Below are 20491 nucleotides of genomic sequence, written 5' to 3' on the forward strand. Positions count from 1 at the left end.
CGGATTAAATGACCCCCTTGGTCAAGGTCACCAGGGCAGACCAGTGATCCCTGTGAGTTACTGACTAGTTTACTCCCAGAATGGCCACCACAGCCAGGGCTGGGCTAGGAACTACATGCGGGTCTCCTATGTGGGTGGCAGGGACCCAAGCTCTTGGGCCACCATTAGTCGCTTTCCCAGGAAGCTGAATCGGAAGCCAAGCAGCCGGGACTGCAACTGGAGCTTTGACACAGGATGCTGGCATCCCAAGGTGGCTTAACCTGCTGCGACACGACGGCTGCGCCCCACTGGCCTTCCGTCCAGGGCTGACCACCTGCATGACCTTGGGTAAGTCCCGTCCCCTCGGAGTCTCACCCTCCCCGCCTGCAGCAGGGCGCGGCAGCTTGGAGTAGGGCAGGCCGCCGACGGAAGCGCTCGGGCCACCAGGAGGGGTGGAGTCAGACGGGGCTGGTTCACCATGGGGGCGCGGCCTGAGAGACGCGCGCCGGCTTTCGGAGAAGCTTGCGGGGGCGGGACTTGAGTGAGGGAAGGACTAAGTGAGGGGCGGGACTCCGCGCTCCTAGCGGACGCCAGAGGTGCCTGTCTTCGGTGAGGGGCGGGACTCCGCGCTCCTAGCGGACGCCAGAGGTGCCGGTCTTCGGTGAGGGGCGGGACTCCGCGCTCCTAGCGGACGCCAGAGGTGCCTGTCTTCGGTGAGGGGCGGGACTTAGAACCCAGGCGGCGCCGCCGGAGGAGACGTGTCCTGGGCGAAGTGCGCGGCGTAGCGCCCTGGCGGCGCCGGAGGCTGACGCCGGAGAGGTGTGTCTTGGCTGAGGGGCGGGGCGTAGAGCCCTGACGACGAGGACGCCGGGAGACGCCGGAGGGGGCGTGTTGTGAATGAGGGGCGGGAGCTAGAGCCCGGCGGCGACGCAGCCGACGCAGCTGGGGCGGGGACTGAAGGGAAGGGGTGGGGCTCTAGGCCTCCCCCGGGCGGCGGTCAAAGGAGCCGAGGCGGGCGGCTGACCGAGGGGCGGACAGCCGGGACGACGGGCGGTGCCGTGTCGTCGCCATGACAGGTGGGCACGGGGCTTGAACCCGGGCGATGGGGCCGAGTGACCTTGGCGGCGCGGCGGGGGCGGGCGCGGAGGGCGGGGCGCCAGGTGTGGTTGAAGAGGCTGAGGCGCAGGTGGCTCCCGTGCAGGTGCTTCTGGCGCAGGCTGCGCGGCTACGATCAGGGCATTGAGGGGTGGATCGTACCTGCGGATGCGGGAGTTGTGTCGCGGTCGGGGTGCTCCGAGGCGGCATTGAACCTGGGGGAGCAAGGGAGGTGGGTGGGGCTCGGGGCCCCGAGGTGGAAGGAGAGGTGAGGGAGCAGTAGGCGGGTCGGTGTTGGAAGGGGCTGTTCTGTCTCTGTCAGGCATCCCGAGGATGAGTTTGTGGTCTGCGGTAATCTGGCTCCTCCCCACTCACTCGGAGCCTACGGAGACTCCCCCCAAGTTGCACCCCCTGGCCCCCGACAGATCGAGCGGAATGGGGACAGAGTGAACTCAGCCACCCTCTCCCCCACCCAGGGCCTCTTTGGAGTGGGGTTCTTCCCGTGCCCACTTAGCTCTTGGTCCCAGCTAAGCAGGGTGACCCAACTCTGGACCTTCCCATGTGGGGGAAGCCCATCGGGATGATGGGCAGGTGACTGACCCCATGGCAGCGCCATTGAGGAGTGTTGAGAGCTCTCAGAAGCCGCAGCTCACTCCTTAGGGCCTGCCCACGAGGCAGAAGCCACTTAGGATGGTCCAGGGATCAGGGTGGCCCCGAAAGTTGCCAGTCTTTCTGGTGCTCCCTGGATTCTGGGCCCGAGACCGGCACACAAATCGGGATCTGCAGGGCTCGAACCTGGTGCCTTCCAGGATACCAGGCAGAGGAGGGCCCAGTTGCCGCTTGCTGTCCTTGTCATCTCTCTGGACCTTTTGTGTTTGTGGTTGCTAATTCTGAGCACCCACCGTTCACCAGGCCTGGGATAGCATATGTGTGTACAAGTGCCCCGGGCGCTTGGCTGGTTGGTGGTAGGGCCAGGATGAGAGTCCCGGCCCTGGCACCTATGCCTAGGCCCCCGCTTCCCGGCTCCCTTAGCAAGTTCATCAGGATGCATGGGTCACACACAGCTCCAAGGAGGCCCGGCCCAGGGGCTGGGTGTGGGTGGAGCCTAAGGCAGGCCCACCTCGGAGGAGCTGGCAGGCAGAGAAGGCTTTGTGCGTGAAGGGACCCTCAGCCGAGAGGCCACTGAACGGCAGGTGTCCTGAAGGCCCAGACTTCGGACACAGTGCCCTCCCCTTTCTCCCTGCCAGCTACTCGCTGGGCCTCTACACACTGCTCACAACCCTTCATTTTCAGGTTGTACTGAGGCCCATAGAATGCGGGCCTGGGAGGGTCAGGTGGGCAGCCCTGCAAGGCTGCAGACCCATAGTCTCCTGGGGTCAGTGCCCCCCCACCTCGTGCACTGACCGGGGGCTCTGGCTGCCAGCGAGCTGTGTAAGCCGACACCTGCCGCACACAGGGCTGGCGCTCAGCAAGTTACCAGTGATTCTCGCCAGACTGGGTGGGAGCTGGGCCAGGAGGGGCTTGTGGAAAAGATTTGGGAGGGGAGGTTGATGCGGAAGTGTCCAGCCCCGGTGAGAGGCCTCTTCGGCAGGACAGCGACCGAGCAGGGATTAACAGCTGAGAACTGCATGAACCCGTAATTGTCGGCCTGGGGTGGGGCTTCCTGGCAGTGTGGCAGGGGTAGGGGCTGCCAGCCAGGAAGACTTGGTGACCTCAGGGGCCTGTTAAGGACAGGTAGGGCCAGCTTCCTCAGGGCCCCAAAGGCCAGGCTGAGGACTTGTTTGCGGGCTGAAGAGGAGGTTGATGGTGGGGTGACAGCGCTGGGGGCCATACTGCTGGCACCAGGTAGGCGAGAAGGGAGCACGTGGGGCTGGGCAAAGGCTCCGCAGGTTTGTGCAGTGAGCCCACCCTCAGCCTGTGCACTAAGGCCTGGCACCAGGGCGGGTTCCTTGCTTGTGTTTTGTGCTTTGCAGTGACTTGTGCAGGAAGTGCAGAGCCCTGGGCTGTGCTGCCCGTGCCAGGTGACTCAGGGCTGTGGTGACTCAGGACTGCAGTGACTCACAGCTTGTGGGCAGCGGAGGCCCCGCCAGGCTAGCGGCTCAGGGTGCCAGCTGCCATCCACCAGCAGCCCTCAGTCTTGGACCTGGGTCAAGCTATTCCAGAATCCTTTTGTGAATGCCTACTGTGTGCCCAGCCCTGTGCACAGGGCACAGTAGACGCTGGGGAGGCAGTGCTGGACAGACAACCTTGGTCCAGCTCTTGGTCTGGCAGAGAGCCGATTACACCGTGGTAATTAGTGTGTTGGCTAGAAGGGCAGAGGAGGCTTGCGACACTGCCGTGGCTGGTCCCCACCTTGGATCTGTCACTAGCTGACTGCAGTCTCGGGCAGGTATCTCACTGCCCCACTCTGCCTCAGTTTCCCCTCTGAAAATGGGGGTGGTGGTCAGGCTTACACTGCAGAGCTGGTGGGAAGAAGCAGGTAGTGGAGGGGGTTGTGCCCACAGAGTGCCTGGCACATGGGTTGCCCTGTGAACTTGACGATGATTCACCTTCACTCTGAAAAGAAAGGCTGCAGGCAGTGGAGTCCAACTACCCATGAGCCTGCTGTGCAGCCCCGTGCAGGGCCTCCCTGTACGAGACCACTGCACTGTGGTGGGCTGCTGGCGAGGCTGTCTTCCCCCATCGACCACCAGAGAGGCTCGCCCCTTACTGCTCCCTCTGTGGCCATGGCGATGGCCTGAAGCAGATGATCTGATTTAGTGGTCAGAGGGCTTCAATGTGGGTATGGGAGGCAGTGACCATGAACCAGGACAGCCCCATTGTTCTCTGGATGACAGGTGTCTGTGGGGTCACTAGGGGACTGCAGCCCCCTCTCCTACACCAAGAGCCCCTGGGGAGGGGTATGCTGTCTGATCCTTGGGGCGGGAGAGTTTAGAAGTCCAGAGACAGCCCAGGGGAAGGCGGAGACAGGGGAAGACAAGCAACCTCCTGAGTCCAGCCTGTGGCCAAAGCCAGAGAGGGCTCACCTTTCCCAGGTGGTTACCCTGAGTTATACATAGTCAAGGCTGTTAGGAGGAGGAGTTTACTGACATCTGATGCGCTCATTGTTAGCATACATTTGGTAAGTTTTAACAAATGTTCCATAAGCACAGTAGATTCAAAACAGAACTTTTCCATCCCTCCAGGAAGTACCTCCATGCCCATGGGTAATCCCAGCCCAGCCCAGGGATTGATCTGCCTTCTATGAGCCCCATTTTTCCTTTGAAACTCAGTAATGAGATTTTCCAAAAATCTTTTTTAAGAGATTTGTTTGTTTATTTGAAAGGTAGAGTGACCGAGAAAGAAAGATCTTCCAATCCCTGGTTCACTCCCCAGATGCTCATAACAATCGGATCTGGTCCAGACCAGAGTCGTGAGCCTGGGACTTCATCTGGGTCTCTCTCCTGATGGGCGGGAGCTCAGGCACTTGGTCCATCATCTGCTGCCTCCCAGGCACATTAGCAGGAGGCTGGTTCAGAAGCATGGAGTAGCTGGGACTCAAACCCATCACTCCAGTAAGGGATGTGGGTATCACAAGCAGCAGCCACAGTGCCCACCCCCAGACTTTATTTTTAAATAATAACAGTTTTAGTTTACAGAGAGAAAGAGAGAAGGAGAGGGAGAGACAGAGACAGAGAGAGAAGTCTTCCATCTGCTGGTTTGCTCCCCAAATGGCTGCAACAGTAGAGCTGGGCTGATCCAAAACTAGGAGCTTCTTCCGGGTCTCCCACATAGGTACAGGGGCCCAAGCACTTGGGCCATCTTCCACTGCTTTCCCAGGCCATAGCAGAGAGCTGGATCAGAGGTGGAGCAGCCATGACTTGAACCAGCACCCATATGGGATGCTGGCACTGCAGGCAGTGACTTTACCCACTACACCATAGCACCAACCCCAAAAGATTTATTTTTAAAGACAGAGTTACTGAGAGATAGAGGCAGAGAGAGAGATCTGCCATCCACTGGTTCACTCCACAATGACAGAAACTAGGACAGGCCGAAGCCAGGACCAGGAGCTTCTTCTGGGTCTCCCTCTTGGATGCAGAACCCCAAGCACTTGGGCCATCTTCTAGTGCTTTCCCAGGTGCATTAGCAGGGAGCTGGATCAGAAGTGGAGCAGCCAGGTCTTGAACTGGTGCCCATATGTAGGATGCTGGCCCTGCAAGAAACAGCTTTATCTGCTACACCGCAGCGCTGGTCCCTTTTTTTTTTTTTTTTTTTAGAGTGTTCTGTGGGGCCGGCATTGTGGTACAGTGGGTTAAGCCACCACTTGCAGTGCCAGCATCCTGCATCAGAGCACCAGTTTGGGTCCCAGCGGCTGTGCTTCCAGTCCGGCTCTCTGCGAATGCACCTGGAGAAGCAGAAAATGGCCCAGGTGCTTGAGCCCCTGCCACCCACTCGGTTGGAGTTCCTGGCTCCTGGTTTCAGCCTCACTCAGCCCTGGCCATCGTGGCCATTGGGGAGTGAACCAGTGGATGGAAGATATCTCTCTCTCTCTGTATGTCTCTCTCTCCCTCCCTTCTATCTCTCTGCTTTTCAAATAAATAAATTAAATCTCCAAAAACATATACTGCTGAATTTGGTTTGCTAGTATTTAGTTGAAGATTTTTGCATCAATATTTATAAGGGGTATTGGTTTGTAGTTTAATGTTTTTGTAATCTCTTTGGCTGATTTGGTATCATTTTACATAGTAATCATTTTAGTATGATTTTACTTGTTTATTTATGAAATGTTCCTTTTTAGTTTTATGAAAGAGTTTAGGAAGGACTGATGTTGGTTCTTTAGATGTTTAGCAGAATTCATCAGCAAAGCCATCTGTTCCCAAGTTTCATTCTTGAGACAATTTTGATTACTGATATAATCTCCACTAGCTATGGGTCTGTTGAGATTTTCTACTTCTGGATTGTTTAATTTTGGTACATTGTGTGTTTTTTAGGAATTTTTCCATTTTATTTAAGTTGCTTAGTTTATTGTGTACAAATATTGATAAGATTCTCTTAAATCCTTTTAACTTCCATAAAATTGATAGTGATGTTCTCACTTCTATTTCTGATACTAGTAATTTGAGTCTTCTCTGCTTTTTTTTTTTTTAGTCTTGCTATAAGTTTACAAATTTTCTTGCTCCTTTCCAAGAGTCAACTTTTGGTTTTGTTAATTTTCTCTGTTGTGAGTCTTCTCTCCTTTCATTTATCTTTAGTTTTTATTATTTCCTTCCTTCCGTTAGCTTTAGGTTTAGTTTGCCCTTCATTTAGTCTTTGTTATTATTATTTTCCTTCTGCTGGATTAGGTCTTCTTTTGCTAGTTAAGGTGTAATTTTAAATTATTGATTTGAGGTCTTTTCTTAATTGTATGCATTTACAGCTATAATGTTCCATCTCAGCCTTCCATTCGCTGCTTCTCTTAGGTTGTGCTGTGGTGTGTGTGTGTGTGTGTGTGTGTGTGTGTTTTCATTTGTCTCAAAGTGTTCTGTAACTTCCCTGTTACATCGTCTTTGACCCATCAGTCGTTTAATTTCCACACATTTGTGAATTTATAGCTTCTTTCCATGTGATTAGAAAAATCCTGTGGGGATGAGCACTTAGTACAGAGCTTAAGACACTGCTTGGGACGCCTGCATTCCGTATCATAGTGCCCGAGTCCAAGTCATGGCTGCACTTCCGATGCTGGCTGCCAGCTCACTGATACCCTGAGAAGCCGAAGATGATAGCTCAAGTACTTGGGTCCCTGCCACCCATGTGGGAGATCTGGATGGAGTTCCTAGCTACTGGCTTTGGCTTAGCTCATCACAGGCTGTTGTGGGCACTTGGGGGTATGAACCAGCAGATGGAAGATCTCTGTCTCCTTCTCTGCCTTTCAAATAAAATGAAAAACAGATATAGGGACAAAAAGGTCTTTTAAAATATATTGAGCCTCATTTAGTGGCCTGACTTGTTCTGTGGTCTGTCCTGGAGGATGCTCCATATACATTTGAGAAAAATGTGTGTTCTCTGCTGTTGGGTGGGGTATTCAGTCCAAGTCTAAAGCATAATCGATTTGTGATGGTGTTCAAGACCTCTTTGTTAATCTTCTGTCTGGTTGTTCTACTTTTAAAAGTAGTGTATTGAAGTCTCCCTCTATTGTAGAGCTGTCTGTTTCTCCCATCAGTGCTATTAGTGTTTGTTTAGTGTATTTTGGGCATCTGATATTTGTTGTGTATGTGTTTACAATTATTATATAGTCTTGGTGACTTGACCCTTTTATGCAATATACTTTTAAAAAAAAATCTCTTGTAACAGTTTTTTTTTTTTTTTTTTTACCCCTAAATCTTCTGTTTGATATTGGTATTGCCACCTCTCTCTTTTGGCCACAATCTGTATGAGCATTTTTTCTCTATACTTTTAAAAAATATATTTATTTATTTGAAAGGCAGAGTTACAGAGAGGCAGAGGCAGAGAGAGAGAGAGAGAAAGAAAGATAAAGATAAAGATCTTGCATCTGCCATCTTCTACTGCTTTCTCAAGCCATAGCAGAGAATTGGATAGGAAGTAGAGCAGCTGGGTCTTGAACTGGCGTCCATAAGGGATGCTGGCACTACAGGTGGCCGCTTTTCCCACTATGCCACAGTGCCAGCCCCCAGACTTTCACTTTCTAAAGTGAATCTTTTGTAGATAGTAAATAGTTGGCTCCTTTTTTTAAGATTTATTTTTATTTTTATTTATTTGAAAGAGTTACAGAGAGAAGTAGAGACAGAGAGAGAGAGAGAGGTCTTCCATCCACTGGTTCACTTCCCAGATGGCCACAACGGCCAGATCTGTGCCAATCCAAAGCCAGGAGCTTCTTTCAGGTCTCTCACATAGGTACAGGGGCCCAAGGACTTGGGCCATCTTCTACTGCTTTCCCAGGCCATAGCAGAGAGCTGGATTGGAAGAGGAACAGCTGGGACTCAAACCAGTGCCCATATGGGATGCCGGCGCTTCAGGCCAGGGCTTTAACCTGCTGCGCCACAGCGCCGGCCCCAGTTGGCTCCTTTTTTAAAAAGCAATTTTAAAAAACAATTCTGCCAATTTTTGCCTTTTGATTAGAAAGTTTAACCTATTTAGATTGAAAATAGTTGTTGATAAAGAATGACTTATTTCTTCCATTTTGCTGTTTGTTTTCTCTATGTCCTATACCTTTTTTTTTTTTTTTTTTTTTTTTAATGAGAGAGATCTTCCATCTGCTGGTTTACTCCCCAAATGGCCACAACAGCTGGAGCTGCGCCGATCCAAAGCCAGGAGCCTGGAGCTTCTTCTGGGTCTCCCACATGGGTGCAGGGGCCCAAGGGCTTGGGCCATCCTCCACTGCTTTCCCAGGCCATGGCAGAGAGCTGAATCAGAAGTGGAGCAGCTGGGACTCAAACCGGCGCCTGTATGGGATGCCGGCACTGCAGGTGGCAGCTTTATCCACTATGCCACAGTACCTGTCCTACAGCTTTTTAGACCTTCATTTTCTCCATTACTGCTTCCCATTATGTGTTTAGTTGCTTAAAAATTTTTTTTTCTTTATTTAGAAGGCAAGACACAAAGGGAGAGGGCGATCTCCATCCACTGGTTCACTCCCCAAGTGTCCACAACAGCCAAACCTGAGCCAGGCTGAAGCCAGGAGCATCTTCCATATAGGTGGTAGGGACCTAGGCACTTGAGCCATCGCCTGCTGCTTCCCAGGGTGCCCATTACCAGGAAGCTAGATCAGAAGCAGAGTAGTCAGGACTTGAACTAGGCACTCCAGGATGGGATGTGGCCATCCCAAATGGTGACTGATTTTTTTTTTTTTTGTAGTGACATCTTTTGACGTATATATTCTATAGATATTTTCCTGTGGTTAGCATGAAGATTGCATACAGTATCCTAAAATTTTAACACTCTAATTTGAATTGATACCAAGCTAACCTTAATCACATATAAAAATTGTGCTCTTATAATGTGCCCCCCACCAGCCCTGTGTACATGAGGAAATGGGTCAGGCAGCCACAAATGGGAGGCAGTGCACCTGCTGGATCTTGTGTTTCCCCCACCCACAGCTGCTCTGAAGACACATCCTTCTAACGAACAGTCGTAATGAGAAAGAAGATGTACTGATGAGGCCTTAATGTGATTCTGAAAAAACAGAAAACACACACACACACATTTCTGTTCCTGAGAAAACCTCTCTGATTTGCTGTTCCTGGGGGCACTGGCAGCCCCACTGACGTGCTGTGTCCCCTGAGATGCCAGCACGGGCCCCTGAGCCTGCCTGCGTCTGCGTGGCTGTGGGAGCTGCAGAGGATTCCGAGGCCCTAGCCATTTCCAGATGGCCCTGTGGGCAGCCCCAGGGAAAGCAGATGCTCTGCCCCTCTGAGTTTATTCTCTGTGATACGCTCTTGGGCATAGCTGAGGGGCCGGAGGAGGGGCTTCCCGCTGCACCTGCACACGTCCGCCTTCGGGTGGGAGCAGGTCTCGCTGTGTGCCGCACCCCTGTGTGGGCTGGGTTGTCTGTGATGCCCTGGGTGCATCCTCTGGAGAGGCCGCCACAGTGTGGCTCACGCTCTGCTCCCACGTGTGTTCCAGATCAGACCTACTGCGACCGCCTGGTGCAGGACACACCCTTCCTGACAGGCCGCGGGCGCCTGAGCGAGCAGCAGGTAGACAGGATCATCCTGCAGCTGAACCGCTACTACCCACAGATCCTCACCGACAAGCAGGCGGAAAAGGTGCTGAGGAGGTGAGGGGGGGTGCCTGGGGTGCCTCTCAGGGGATGGCGTCGAAGGTGACACACCTGGCCCTGGGCACTAGGGCTGCCCGAGCTTGGAACCGCCTCTTTGGGGGGACCCAAAACGAGCCCAGAACATCAGCTTCTCTGCGCCCAGTCTCTTCACGGATCATCGGGCTTGTGGGCCCCTAGCCGAGCTGTGGGAAGGCTGCAGGAAACCACACATGACAGCACCTGGCACACACACCACACAGCAGTACAAGACCTGGAGGGGAGCGGAGGGGAAGCTGAGGCCTGGGCCTTGCTCCACAGCACCAGACCTGACCTGAAGAACACCGCTTCCTCTCCGCCTTCGTTTCTCCGTGGGTGTCCGGTGGTGGGAGAAGCGCGAGACGGAGTCGTGAGACCAGGAAAAGGAGGAGGAAGCTCCGCAGGCGGCAGAGTTTATGAAGGCAGCTTCACGTGGAGCTCCCCATTGGGAATCGGGGTGCACGGATGTGGTGCAGGCTGCCTCCACTTACTCTGCACAGGGCAGCAGTAGAGGCAAGGCTTGTACTTCTAGAGACTGGGGGGAGCAGGGGGCTTGGTACCACATTCCTGTCTGCTCTTTGGGCACCTTGCTGGGCTCTCCTTAGGCTTCTGGTCGTGTTTAAAATTTGTGGCTGGAGAATGGTGCCGGCTGTGCTGACGGGCGGACAGGAGGCTCCAGGTGGGCAGGTGCTTACCCTGTCTCACCCTGACCTGGAAGCCATGCTGAGAGGGGCTCAGTGTCCCGACTTGTGTCATAGGCCTAGGAGCCCTGTGTGCAGGCTATGGTGAGGACAGGTGAGCAGGTGAACGGCAGTTGCAGGTCCTCCCCAAGAGAGGGCGCTGTGAGTTGCTGCGGTCACTGCCCCACTTTACAGAGGAGGCCTCTACTGCCTGCTGTGCAGTTGCCCGCATGGCTCTCAGGGCAAGGAGGTCAGGCTACAGGCTGCACGCTGAGCCTGTCCCGTTACATGGGAAGGTACAGGGCGTCTCACAGCTCCAGCCTCTCTGTGCTACGCTGGCAGTTTCTGGGCTCTGTCCCAGGAGGCCTAACCTCACCCAGCCTTCCAGTGCTGGGGAACCCTGAGGGCCTCAAGTTCCAGGACACGGATAAGAGCGTTGGGCAGGCCCTGCCTGTCCCACCAGCCCCTGGCTCACTTTGGCTCATGCCACCACCTCCAGCCTCTTGCTCCCTGTCAGTCACAAAATTAAAAGTCTAATACGTTTTCATTTTTTTTTTTTTAGTTTTGAAAAGTTTCAGATGTTTATAGGAACAAAGAGGAAGCAGTTCATGCACACACCCGGTTCCTCACTGCACCTGCCTCAGGAGCTTCTGTGCTGTTGCGTCTAGTTCCAGTTCCCTGTAGCCATGTAGAATGGCACACTGCCACCAGGGGGCAGCACCATCCCAGCCTACTGGTCCACAAGGTCAAGGCCAAGCGCCACCTGACCTTCAGAACCACACATTTGTCCATCAAACACACCAGAAGAGCCTGGTCTTTTCCCAACTTAGTTTTAAATGCTTGAATCATGTTTGTATAGGCAGAAAAATAGAAGCTATCCTGTTGTGCCATCACCTCATTCATTCTCTGTAACAGTCCTACCACACAGGTTTGTTATTGCTTTACAAATGAAGAAGCCAGTTCTCAGAGGGGTGAAGTGACTTGCCCAGGACACACAGAACACCACGCTAAGTGGCATGCTTTATGGTCTCTCCAGGCCTCAGCTTCCCACCCCGCAGGGAGTGGAGATGATCAGTCTATGTGCTTCCTCCCGATGAGGAAGCTAAGGCTGGGGGGTCTGACCCCAGCACCCCACCCTGACCCATGGCTGCCCCCCCACCAGCCTGACCTCCCCTTGTGCCCCTCTCTCTCCCCCAGTTCCGGAACCCCAAGGCATCCCTGCGCCTGCGGCTCTGCGACCTCCTGAGCCACCTGCAGCACAGCGGCGAGCGAGACTGCCAGGAGTTCTACCGCGCCCTGTACATCCACGCCCAGCCGCTGCATGGCCTCCTGCCCAGCCGCCAGGCTCTGCGTAAGTCCCTGTCCCCTGAGCCGCGCTCCAGCTCTGGACAGTGTGGGCGTCCTCTGTACCCGTGTGTGTGTGTGTGTGTGTGTGCAGGCACCCAGGCCTGGGCGGCCGTCTCGGAGCCCCACCCAGGGACCAGCCTATGCCTTCCCAGGGAGAAACACGCAGGCAATGCAGCCGTCTCCCTTGAGTCTCCGTCTCTTCTTCTGTCTTGTTCTCTATCTCCTGTCAGTTTTCACACAGAAGGTGACATCCTCCATGTCTGGTCCTACCTTCCTTTCCCAGACTCCCTCGTGGGGACCCCTTCATGCATCGAGGACAGTAGCCTGTCCTTGCCCTCAGCATGGCCCGCAGCCCCGAGTAACCACCCCCACTGTTCACTGTAGCCAGCCTGTGCACATGTGGGCTCTGCACGGAGCTCCAGGCATGGTGGCAGGCCAGAGGCTCGTGCATTTGGGTTTGGAGGGCCTTGTACCCAGGCAGTGTGCTCCACTCAGGAGGGTGGGTCCCAAGGGTCTGGAATCCTCTGAACTGCTGCGCCAGGGAGAGCGAAGCAAGCTGGGAGAGTGACCCGGATCAGAGGCGCTGTGCTCAGGTTCCTGAAGGAGGGGCTAGAGCCATAGGTGCCTCCAGCCACGCCACTAAGACCCCAAAGAGGCCTCCCCAGACCTTGCTCCATGGGGTCTTCCAAAGCACACCTGGGGCCAAGCCATGGCCCTGCTGGAGGGAGGCAAAGCACCTTGGCCCCCAGCTGGCCCCCAGGCCTGTGCAGCAGGTTAGCCTGCAGGAGAGGCCCCACAGGGGGTGTGGGGCGGAGGAGCCCTGCTGAGCTGCACCTGGGGAGGTGGCCCCCATGCTGGCAGCAGTCGGGCCTTCAACAGTGAAGTTTGGGCCGTGCACAGTGTCCTGTGCCCACACCCCCAGGAATGACACTCTCCCTTCCCCCGACCCATAGCTCCCTGAGCACAGGAGCTAGACCAAAGGAGAAAATCCCAAAGTCCAGGGGCCTCTGGGGCCTCCCCTTGCCACGCCTGGCTGGCCCAGTGCCGTGTACGTCCATGCGGGGACCAGATGGGGCCCTGTGGCCCCAGGAGGTGGCAGCAGTCTTGGGCTTCCCGTCGGGATGACCCCCTGGCTCCCTGGCAACCCACAACTAACCATGCCCTGTGATTTTGTTTCCAGAGAACTCAGATTGCACAGAGCTCGACTGGGGCCGCGAGAGCCACGAGCTGAGTGACAGGGGTAACGCCCCCGCTGCCCCCTCTCTGTCTCTGTCTCTCTCTCGTCTCTGCCTCGGGGCTTCTGCATCCCAAGTCGGGCTCCTTTCCTGGCTTTCTCTCGGTGGACAGACCCCCCCAAGGTGCTTGCTGGCTGGCACAGAAGGGGGGCCCTGTTCACACTTGTTTCTCCCCAGGACCCATGAGCTTCCTGGCGGGCTTGGGCCTGGCTGCGGGCCTGGCGCTCCTCCTCTACTGCTGCCCACCAGGTGGGTGCAAGTGGGCCCTCTCCAGACCACCAGCAGAGTGGGGTCCCCCCCCACCCGGCTGCTTCCCTCAGCCACCAACCAGGGCTGCTGAGAGAGCGCCCCAAACTCTGTGCACATCGGGGCCCCTTGGTCTCTTCGCTCCTTGGTTTCCTCACCTGTGCCGTGGGACGGTGTCGGGCCCCACCTTGCAGGGATTGTGGGAAGGAGGGTCGATGGAGCCCCCCAGCCCTCTGCAGCCCCTGCGGCTCCCAGAGGTCAGGAAATGGTGACTTCTCAGGGGAGGGGGAGGGCTCTGAAGGCCTGTCACACCTGTGGCCTTGAGCAGGTCTCTTCCCACAGGGCCTGGCGTCTCTGAGGGGAGGAGGCTGCCAAGGCCACAGCCTGCGGGCACCCCCTCCCTTCTCTCATGCATTTCTCTTGCTGGGAAGAGCTGCTGGGTGTGGGGCGCCGGCCTCGCCTGCAGCCCACACGGGGCAGGACGGAAGGTTCACACGCCGCTCTGGAGGAGCCAGAGCGGGTAGGGGTGATGGTGCCAGCACCCACCTGCTCCAGCTCCCAGGCTGCGGGCCAGGCCGGAACGCAGGGCCCCTTCCAGGCTGTTCCTGAGCTTTCTCCTCCCTCTGTCCCCCAGACTCCAGGGGGCTGCCGGGGGCCCGGCGCCTCCTCGGCTTCTCGCCGGTCATCGTCGACAGGCACGTCAGCCGCTACCTGCTGGCCTTCCTGGCAGATGACCTGGGGGGCCTCTGACGGCCGCAGACCCGCCCGCCGCTCCACCAAAGAGGCCCCTGTGCCTGCGGGGGCCCGCGCTTCCTTTTCTACGCGTGTTTTTCATTATTTATAACTCCTGTAAGAAGCATATCGCCTTCTCCCTACAAGGTGCTTAATGATATTAAATGTTCACGTCCTCTCAGCCGCTCTCTCTCCCTTGTCTCAGGGGTTTTCTAGATGATTCTGGATGTGTCTGATTCAGCAGCTACTGGTGAGTCCAGCCCTTAGGGCAGGACATCCACTGTGGGAACTCGCCCCCCTATTCCTCTCTCACACTGTCCTCCCCTCCCCCATCCCCTTCCTCTCAGGTTCCCTCCCCTCCCCCATCAGTCTCTGCACCCCAGCCTCCCCCAGACTCCCTGCTGAGCCTTCCCCTGCTATCCCTGCCAGGTGGCAAGAATGGGCTGGCTGGCCCCTCCCTGCGGCCATTTCCAGGGGGACACCAGTAGGGGCCCAGCAGCGGTGAGCTCCCCGCGAGGTCGCACGGAGCCCTCACCACTCACCCAGCAGGTGGGGCTGTTAGCTCTCCTGATGGGGACCCCGAGGCCCAGGGGGCGTCACTCAGCTAGTAAAAGGGAGACCGGATGTTAGGTCACCCCTTCTTTGTTCCCTTCCCCCCAACTGTCCAAGGAGACCCCTTGACCCCTCCTTACCAGGTCTCTGCTCCCAGCCTCGGTCACCGTCCAGTCACCGAGCCTTGGCTCCTCCCTGTCCTGTCAGCCCCCTGTGTCCCCACACAGCTGGGGCCCTCGGGGCCACACCCTACGTGCTGATGGCAGCGGGGGTGAGGAGTCAGTGAGGCTGCAGGCTGGCTGGGCAGGTCCAGGGACTGGGCGCTGGCCACGTAAACCATAACTACAGGCCGGCGCCCCAGCTCACTAGGCTAATCCTCCGCCTTGCGGCGCCGGCACACCGGGTTCTTGTCCCGGTCGGGATGCCGGATTCTGTCCCGGTTGCCCCTCTTCCAGGCCAGCTCTCTGCTGTGGCCAGGGAGTGCAGTGGAGGATGGCCCAAGTGCTTACTTGGGCCCTGCACTCCATGGGAGACCAGGATAAGTACCTGGCTCCTGCCATCGGATCAGTGTGGTGCGCCGGCCGCAGTGCGCTGGCCGCGGCAGCCATTGGAAGGTGAACCAACGGCAAAAGTAAGACCTTTCTCTCTGTCTCTCTCTCACTGTCCACTCTGCCTGTCAAAACACACACACACACACACAAACTACATCCAGAGCCCTTGGCAGGAAGTGAGCTTCAAGTCCTTGTCACCCACAAGGGCCACCCCCCCCCCCCCCGGGAGAGGGAGGTCCGGATCCTGAGAACCAAGCAGTGCCCAGAACCTTTGGAGGTGAAAAGCCTCACAGCACCCCGCTGCCCTGCTCCTGCCGGCCTCGGGGTCTGTCCTGGGACCCTCCGTTGTGGCCCTGGGTGGTGAGTGGGCACAGCAGAGGGCCTGGGCGCTCTGCTCTTGGCTTCCATCATCAGCCCCCTCGGGGCATTCCTGCATTCAGCAGTGCGAACCACCCACCAGGCAGCTCCTCCCGCAGGGCAGGGGCCGGCGGACACCCCAGCACTCCCCGTTCTGTGGGAACCCCATCACTACCCTCACTTCACAGATGAGGAAGCTGAGGCTGAGTCCAAGACCACACTGCAGCCAGGGGGGAGCTCGTGGGCCCCTGCCCACGCACGTAAGTGTGCACGTATGCACATGCACACTCCGTGCGTATTCACTCACAGTACACGCACACACCCGCAAGGCCCTGGGAATGGGCCCTCTCCCGGCGACTTCCCCAGCGCTTCCTCTCACAAGCCTATTTAGGAGAAACAAGAACGCCTGCCAACTTGCAGAATCATCATGAATGTGCGCTTTCCACGGGGGGTTTCCGGAGGCTCCAGGGCAGGCCGTGCCCATGGGATGCCGCCGTGGACAGGACTGGGTCTCGAGCTGGTCTCAGATCCAGGCTCCCCGAGGGGCTCTGCTTCAGTCTCAGGTTCTCCCAGCACACAGGAGTGGGAAGCACAGGCAGGCGCTCCACGATGTGGTGATCTGGTCTCCTGTGTGACTGCAGAGCCTCTGAGACCCCCATTGGCTAGGACGCTACCCCCCAGCGAGGAGAAGTGGCTTTGCAGACAGCCCCCAGGTATAGCTCACTCCACCCCTGAGCCACAAGATCAGAGCCTCAGTTTGCCCATCTGTGAACTGGGAACCTTCCTCTAGGAACCCTTGATCCCAGCTCAGAGCAGCAGGACTCTGGAGGCTACTCCACACTCCCAGGGGTAGTTAGATGCCTGGGTGACATACCCCTGGTGATATTGACAGGCATCTGGGTGATGGGGACAGTGCTAGGTGGGAGTGACAAACACTTGGGTCAAGGGTGTGAATTGGAGTTTGGCATTGTGGCATTTATGATTCCAGAATCCCCTGTCAGCACCAGTTCAAGTCCCAGCTGCTCCACTTGTAAAGATTCATTTATTTGAAAGGTGCAGTTGGAGGGAGACAGAGATCTTCTGTCTCCTGTTTCATTCCCCAGATGGCCGCAGTAGCCAGAGCTGGGCCCATCCGAAGCCAGGAGCTTCTTCCGGGTCTCCCTTTCCCATGTGGGTGCAGGGGCCCAAGCAGTCGGGCCATCCTCAGCTGCTTTTTTAGGCCATGAGCAGGGAGCTGGATCAGCAGTGGAGCGGCCGGGACAGGAAGCAGCATCTGTATGGGACGCCGGCGCCACAGGTGGTGGCCTTGACAGATACACCACAGCACCTGCCCCCACTTCACTTGTGTCCAGGTTCCTGTTAGTGTGCCTGAGAAGGCAGCGAAAGATGGCCCAGGTGCTTGGCCGCTGCATCCCACATGGGAGACCAGGATGCGGTTCCTGGCTCCTGGCTTTACCCTGGCCCAGACCTGAGTGTTACCAGCCATTTGGGGAAAGAACCAGAAGATGGAAGATATTCTCCCCCTCTTCTTTTGAATAAATACATAAATCTTTAACACAAACAGACAAAAGATTTGAGTGGGCATGACTTGCTCAGGAGAGGCCACAACAGGTGCTGAGTTTGTAGTCCCCGCCAGGATTGTCCACAGGTGGTTCTGTGGCCTGGGAAGCTCTGAGACCTGGAGAACTCGGAGCTGCTGGAATAACCTGTAAGGCCGATTCCCTGGGTGCCATGGGCAGGATGCCATCCCCTAAGCAGGACACGCCAGTCTCCTGGGTATTGGTCCTCAGTCTCCCGGGACTGCCAGCTTTGTCCCCTCTGTGACCACCCAGGCCCTGCCCTGAGGTCCACACCTGCCTCGCCCTCTGACCAGGCTGGGCTCCTGCAGCTGAGGTCTGCCAGTCTTGACCACAGCCAGGTGCATCCCTGTTGGCTGCCTCCTGGCCCCAGAGGGGAGGACAGCAGGACATCCCTGCACAGGCCTCAGCACCTCTCAGGCCCCTTCCTCGCCTGATCCATTGGTGGCCATGCCTGGGGATGTAGTAGTCCTCAGAGGAAAGAGGCCACCACCAGCCACATGCACCTGCATAGCACTGTGGGGCACCTGTGCCCTCGCCAGCTGTGCCCCACAGCAGCCGCAGGACACGGCACACCCACCTGTCACTCATCCTGGATGTCCCAGGTGAGTGCCACCTGCTCCAGGACCTCATGACACACAGGTTAGAACAGCTGTCCCCTCCAGGGCCCCAGGCTTTGCTCCCAGGTGCACATGTGTAGGAGCCGCTAGTGGTAGGAGAACTCCCACCACCGGAGACTGGGGGCGGGGGGTGAGGGGGCACAGGAGGATGGGGGTGCTGCCCAGTGGCAGGAGCCGTGTGACAGAGCCCAGGTCGGCAAGGACAGACGGCCATGTCACTCAAAACCCAGAAGTGCAGCTGTAAGTTGCACAACGTGGGGTAATGAGCGTGTCAACTCTGCAGGCTCGGGGTCACGTTGTGGGGGGCACTGACACTGCTAGAACGGGGTGGCTATTTCCAGTTCCTGCTGGCCAACGTCCCAGGGCTGAACCCTTTCTCCCTTACAGATGGCCCTGCCAGTGTCCCCAGATGCTCCTCGGCCACTAGGGCTGCCGCTGCTTGGGTCTGTGTTCCCTGGGGGCCCCTGCCCCTCGTCCTGCACACGAACTCCAGACCAGCCCAGGGGCAGAGACCTGGTCACAGGGTGCGGTCTGAACACCTTTCCTTCTGTGGCTGGCATGAGGGTCTGTGAGGGGTGGGGCCTGTCATGTTCCCCACTGCCTTAGCACCTGAGACAGCCTCCAAGGGGCCCCGTCACTGCTGAGCCTCGTTCTCACCTGTAAGGTGGGTGTAAGAATAGTGACCCCTGCCAGGGAGTGGGCACAGCGGTGCAGGACAGCACCTGGGGTTGGGGCCTGGCTCTAGGAGCACCTGTTACGAGGCAGTAGGACCCCAAATCTTAGTGGGCTGCAGAGATGTGAGGAGCCAGGGCCCCGAGGGGAGGCCTGGGGCCAGGTCTCAGGGCTCCTCGGCCCCCACTTCCCAATGGCCCCACTGCAGCCATGGACGGGGTGGGGCAGAGGCCCTGCTGTGTGGACCTCACGTCCATGGCTTTGTGGGAAGAGGACTGTTGGGCTTAGGCCCAGACAGGTGCACTTCCTCCAGCCAAATGGAGCTAGTGTCCCCTACGAGAAACCTTTGCGAGAAAGATGAGAACAGTCAGCTCCCCGATTTCAACAGGGACACCGGGCAGAATCGGAACCACTGCCCCCCCCCAGCCCTGCCCAGCCCCGCCGCCATCCTGTGGGCAAGTAGGAGAGAAGGTCCCGAGCAAACAGCTAACAGCTGCCCTCTCAGCACATCCAGAACCAGAGGATTAACCGGCCCAGTCCGCACAGGGTGACGGCAAGGAGACTGAGCCACGTGGGAGGGAGCCTGCAGATCCCCCAACCCACAAGGCACACTGCTGTGTGCAGCCTGCTAGGGGCGAGTGCCGTGTCCACGCAGGGCACCTGCGTGATGGAGACACCAGCAAGGGTTCCTGGGAGGGAGTGAGGGGCTGGGATTGGGCCTTGGGGTGACAGCTGCTTCCTCATCAGGGGACATTTCCCCAGGAACAACTTGGAATAAGCCATTATGCTCTGCATCCATCCATCCACCCACCTCTGTTCAGTCAAGCGTCTATCCATTTGTCCTCTATCATTCTCTCTCTCCTGTATCTATCACCATCATTATCTATCATCATCTGTCACAGCTATCATCTATATCTCTCTCGTATCTATCGCCATCACCTCCTCTATCATCCATCACCATCCATTTACCCACCCATCTAATCGCCTCTCTATCGTTACAATAAAAAGGTTAAGAAAACCACCTGGGGTCGGCGCCGTGGCTCACTAGGGTCATCCTCTGCCTGCGGTGCCGGCATCCCATATGGGCGCCGGTTCTAGTCCCGGTTGCTCCTCTTCCAGTCCAGCTCTCTGCTGTGGCCCGGGAAGGCAGTGGAGGATGGCCCAAAGTGCTTGGGCCCTGCACCCGCATGGAAGACCAGGAGGAAGCACCTGGCTCCTGGCTTCGGATTGGCATAGATCCGGCTGTGGCGGCCATTTGGGGGGTGAACCAACAGAAGGAAGACTTTCTCTCTCTCTCTCTCTCTCTCTCTCTCATTGTCTGTGACTCTACCTGTCAAATAAATAAAAATCTTAAAAAAAAAAAAAAAAGAAAACCACCTTCCATCTCACCACCTTCCATCTCAGCCAGCCCCGTGGTCACCCCCCCTTCTATGTGACCAGCCCACCTGCCCCGCCCCAGCTGGCTCCTCCCCCAGCCCGTTCTTTCTGCAGCACCGGTCCTGCTCCAGCCAGCCTCAGGGTTTGTCTCAGACTGTCCCAGAACTGGGAACATTCTCCCCGATCCAATGTCACCTGCTGGCTTCCCCGTAATCTGATGCCACCTCCTCCACCTGGCGGGTCCTCTTGCTTACTTGTAGGCTGGGCCCCTCACTTATGCTCCAGGTGCCCCCACCATGGCTCCCCTGGTGAACAGATCCAGGTTCCTGGGGCCAGAGCAGGCCACACAGAGGGGCCTGGGGGAAAGTCAGGCCAGAGAGGACATGTTAGGGTCCTGGACCCCATGAAGAGGGTCACACCTGCCCTGTTCTCTCCACCCCGACTAGCTCCTGGGCCTAGGTTTTCTGTCCATCCCTTGGTGTTTGTGGTGGGTGCATGGCACCAGCACATGTGGATGAGGGAGTGGGTTTGGCCCAGATGTTCACCAAACACCTAGTTTATTGCCACAGTGCTGGGGACACAGGCAGTGGGGGTGGCACCATGATATGGGGTGCCAGACCAGGGCCTTCAGTAGAAGACCGCCATGGACGGAGCTGGCTACCCCAGGCTCCAGAAGCCCCAGACGGGAGGACTCATTG

At 57.0% G+C, this 20491-nt stretch overlaps 1 protein-coding gene across 3 annotated transcripts; it reads left to right on the forward strand.

Moving 5' to 3' along the window:
- The first annotated feature begins 759 nt into the window (after window positions 1-759).
- Window positions 760-19789, forward strand: CARD19 (caspase recruitment domain family member 19). Of its 3 annotated transcripts, XM_070050030.1 has the most exons (7): window positions 839-1055; window positions 9676-9818; window positions 11725-11878; window positions 13055-13114; window positions 13287-13358; window positions 14293-14337; window positions 14517-19789. In XM_070050030.1, exons 1-6 carry the CDS (start codon window positions 1049-1051, stop codon window positions 14301-14303), a joined length of 447 nt encoding a protein of 148 aa, XP_069906131.1. In that variant the 5' UTR covers window positions 839-1048; the 3' UTR covers window positions 14304-14337; window positions 14517-19789. The 3 variants fall into 3 exon arrangements, with proteins under 3 accessions (XP_008255152.1, XP_008255156.1, XP_069906131.1); XM_008256930.4 differs by lacking the exons at window positions 14293-14337; window positions 14517-19789 and adding an exon at window positions 13990-14268 and having other exon boundaries at window positions 760-1055; XM_008256934.4 differs by lacking the exons at window positions 13055-13114; window positions 14293-14337; window positions 14517-19789 and adding an exon at window positions 13990-14268 and having other exon boundaries at window positions 836-1055.
- Window positions 19790-20491: the final 702 nt, after the last annotated feature.

The sequence above is a fragment of the Oryctolagus cuniculus genome, chromosome 1, assembly GCF_964237555.1.
Source record: "Oryctolagus cuniculus chromosome 1, mOryCun1.1, whole genome shotgun sequence".
NCBI lineage: Eukaryota > Metazoa > Chordata > Mammalia > Lagomorpha > Leporidae > Oryctolagus > Oryctolagus cuniculus.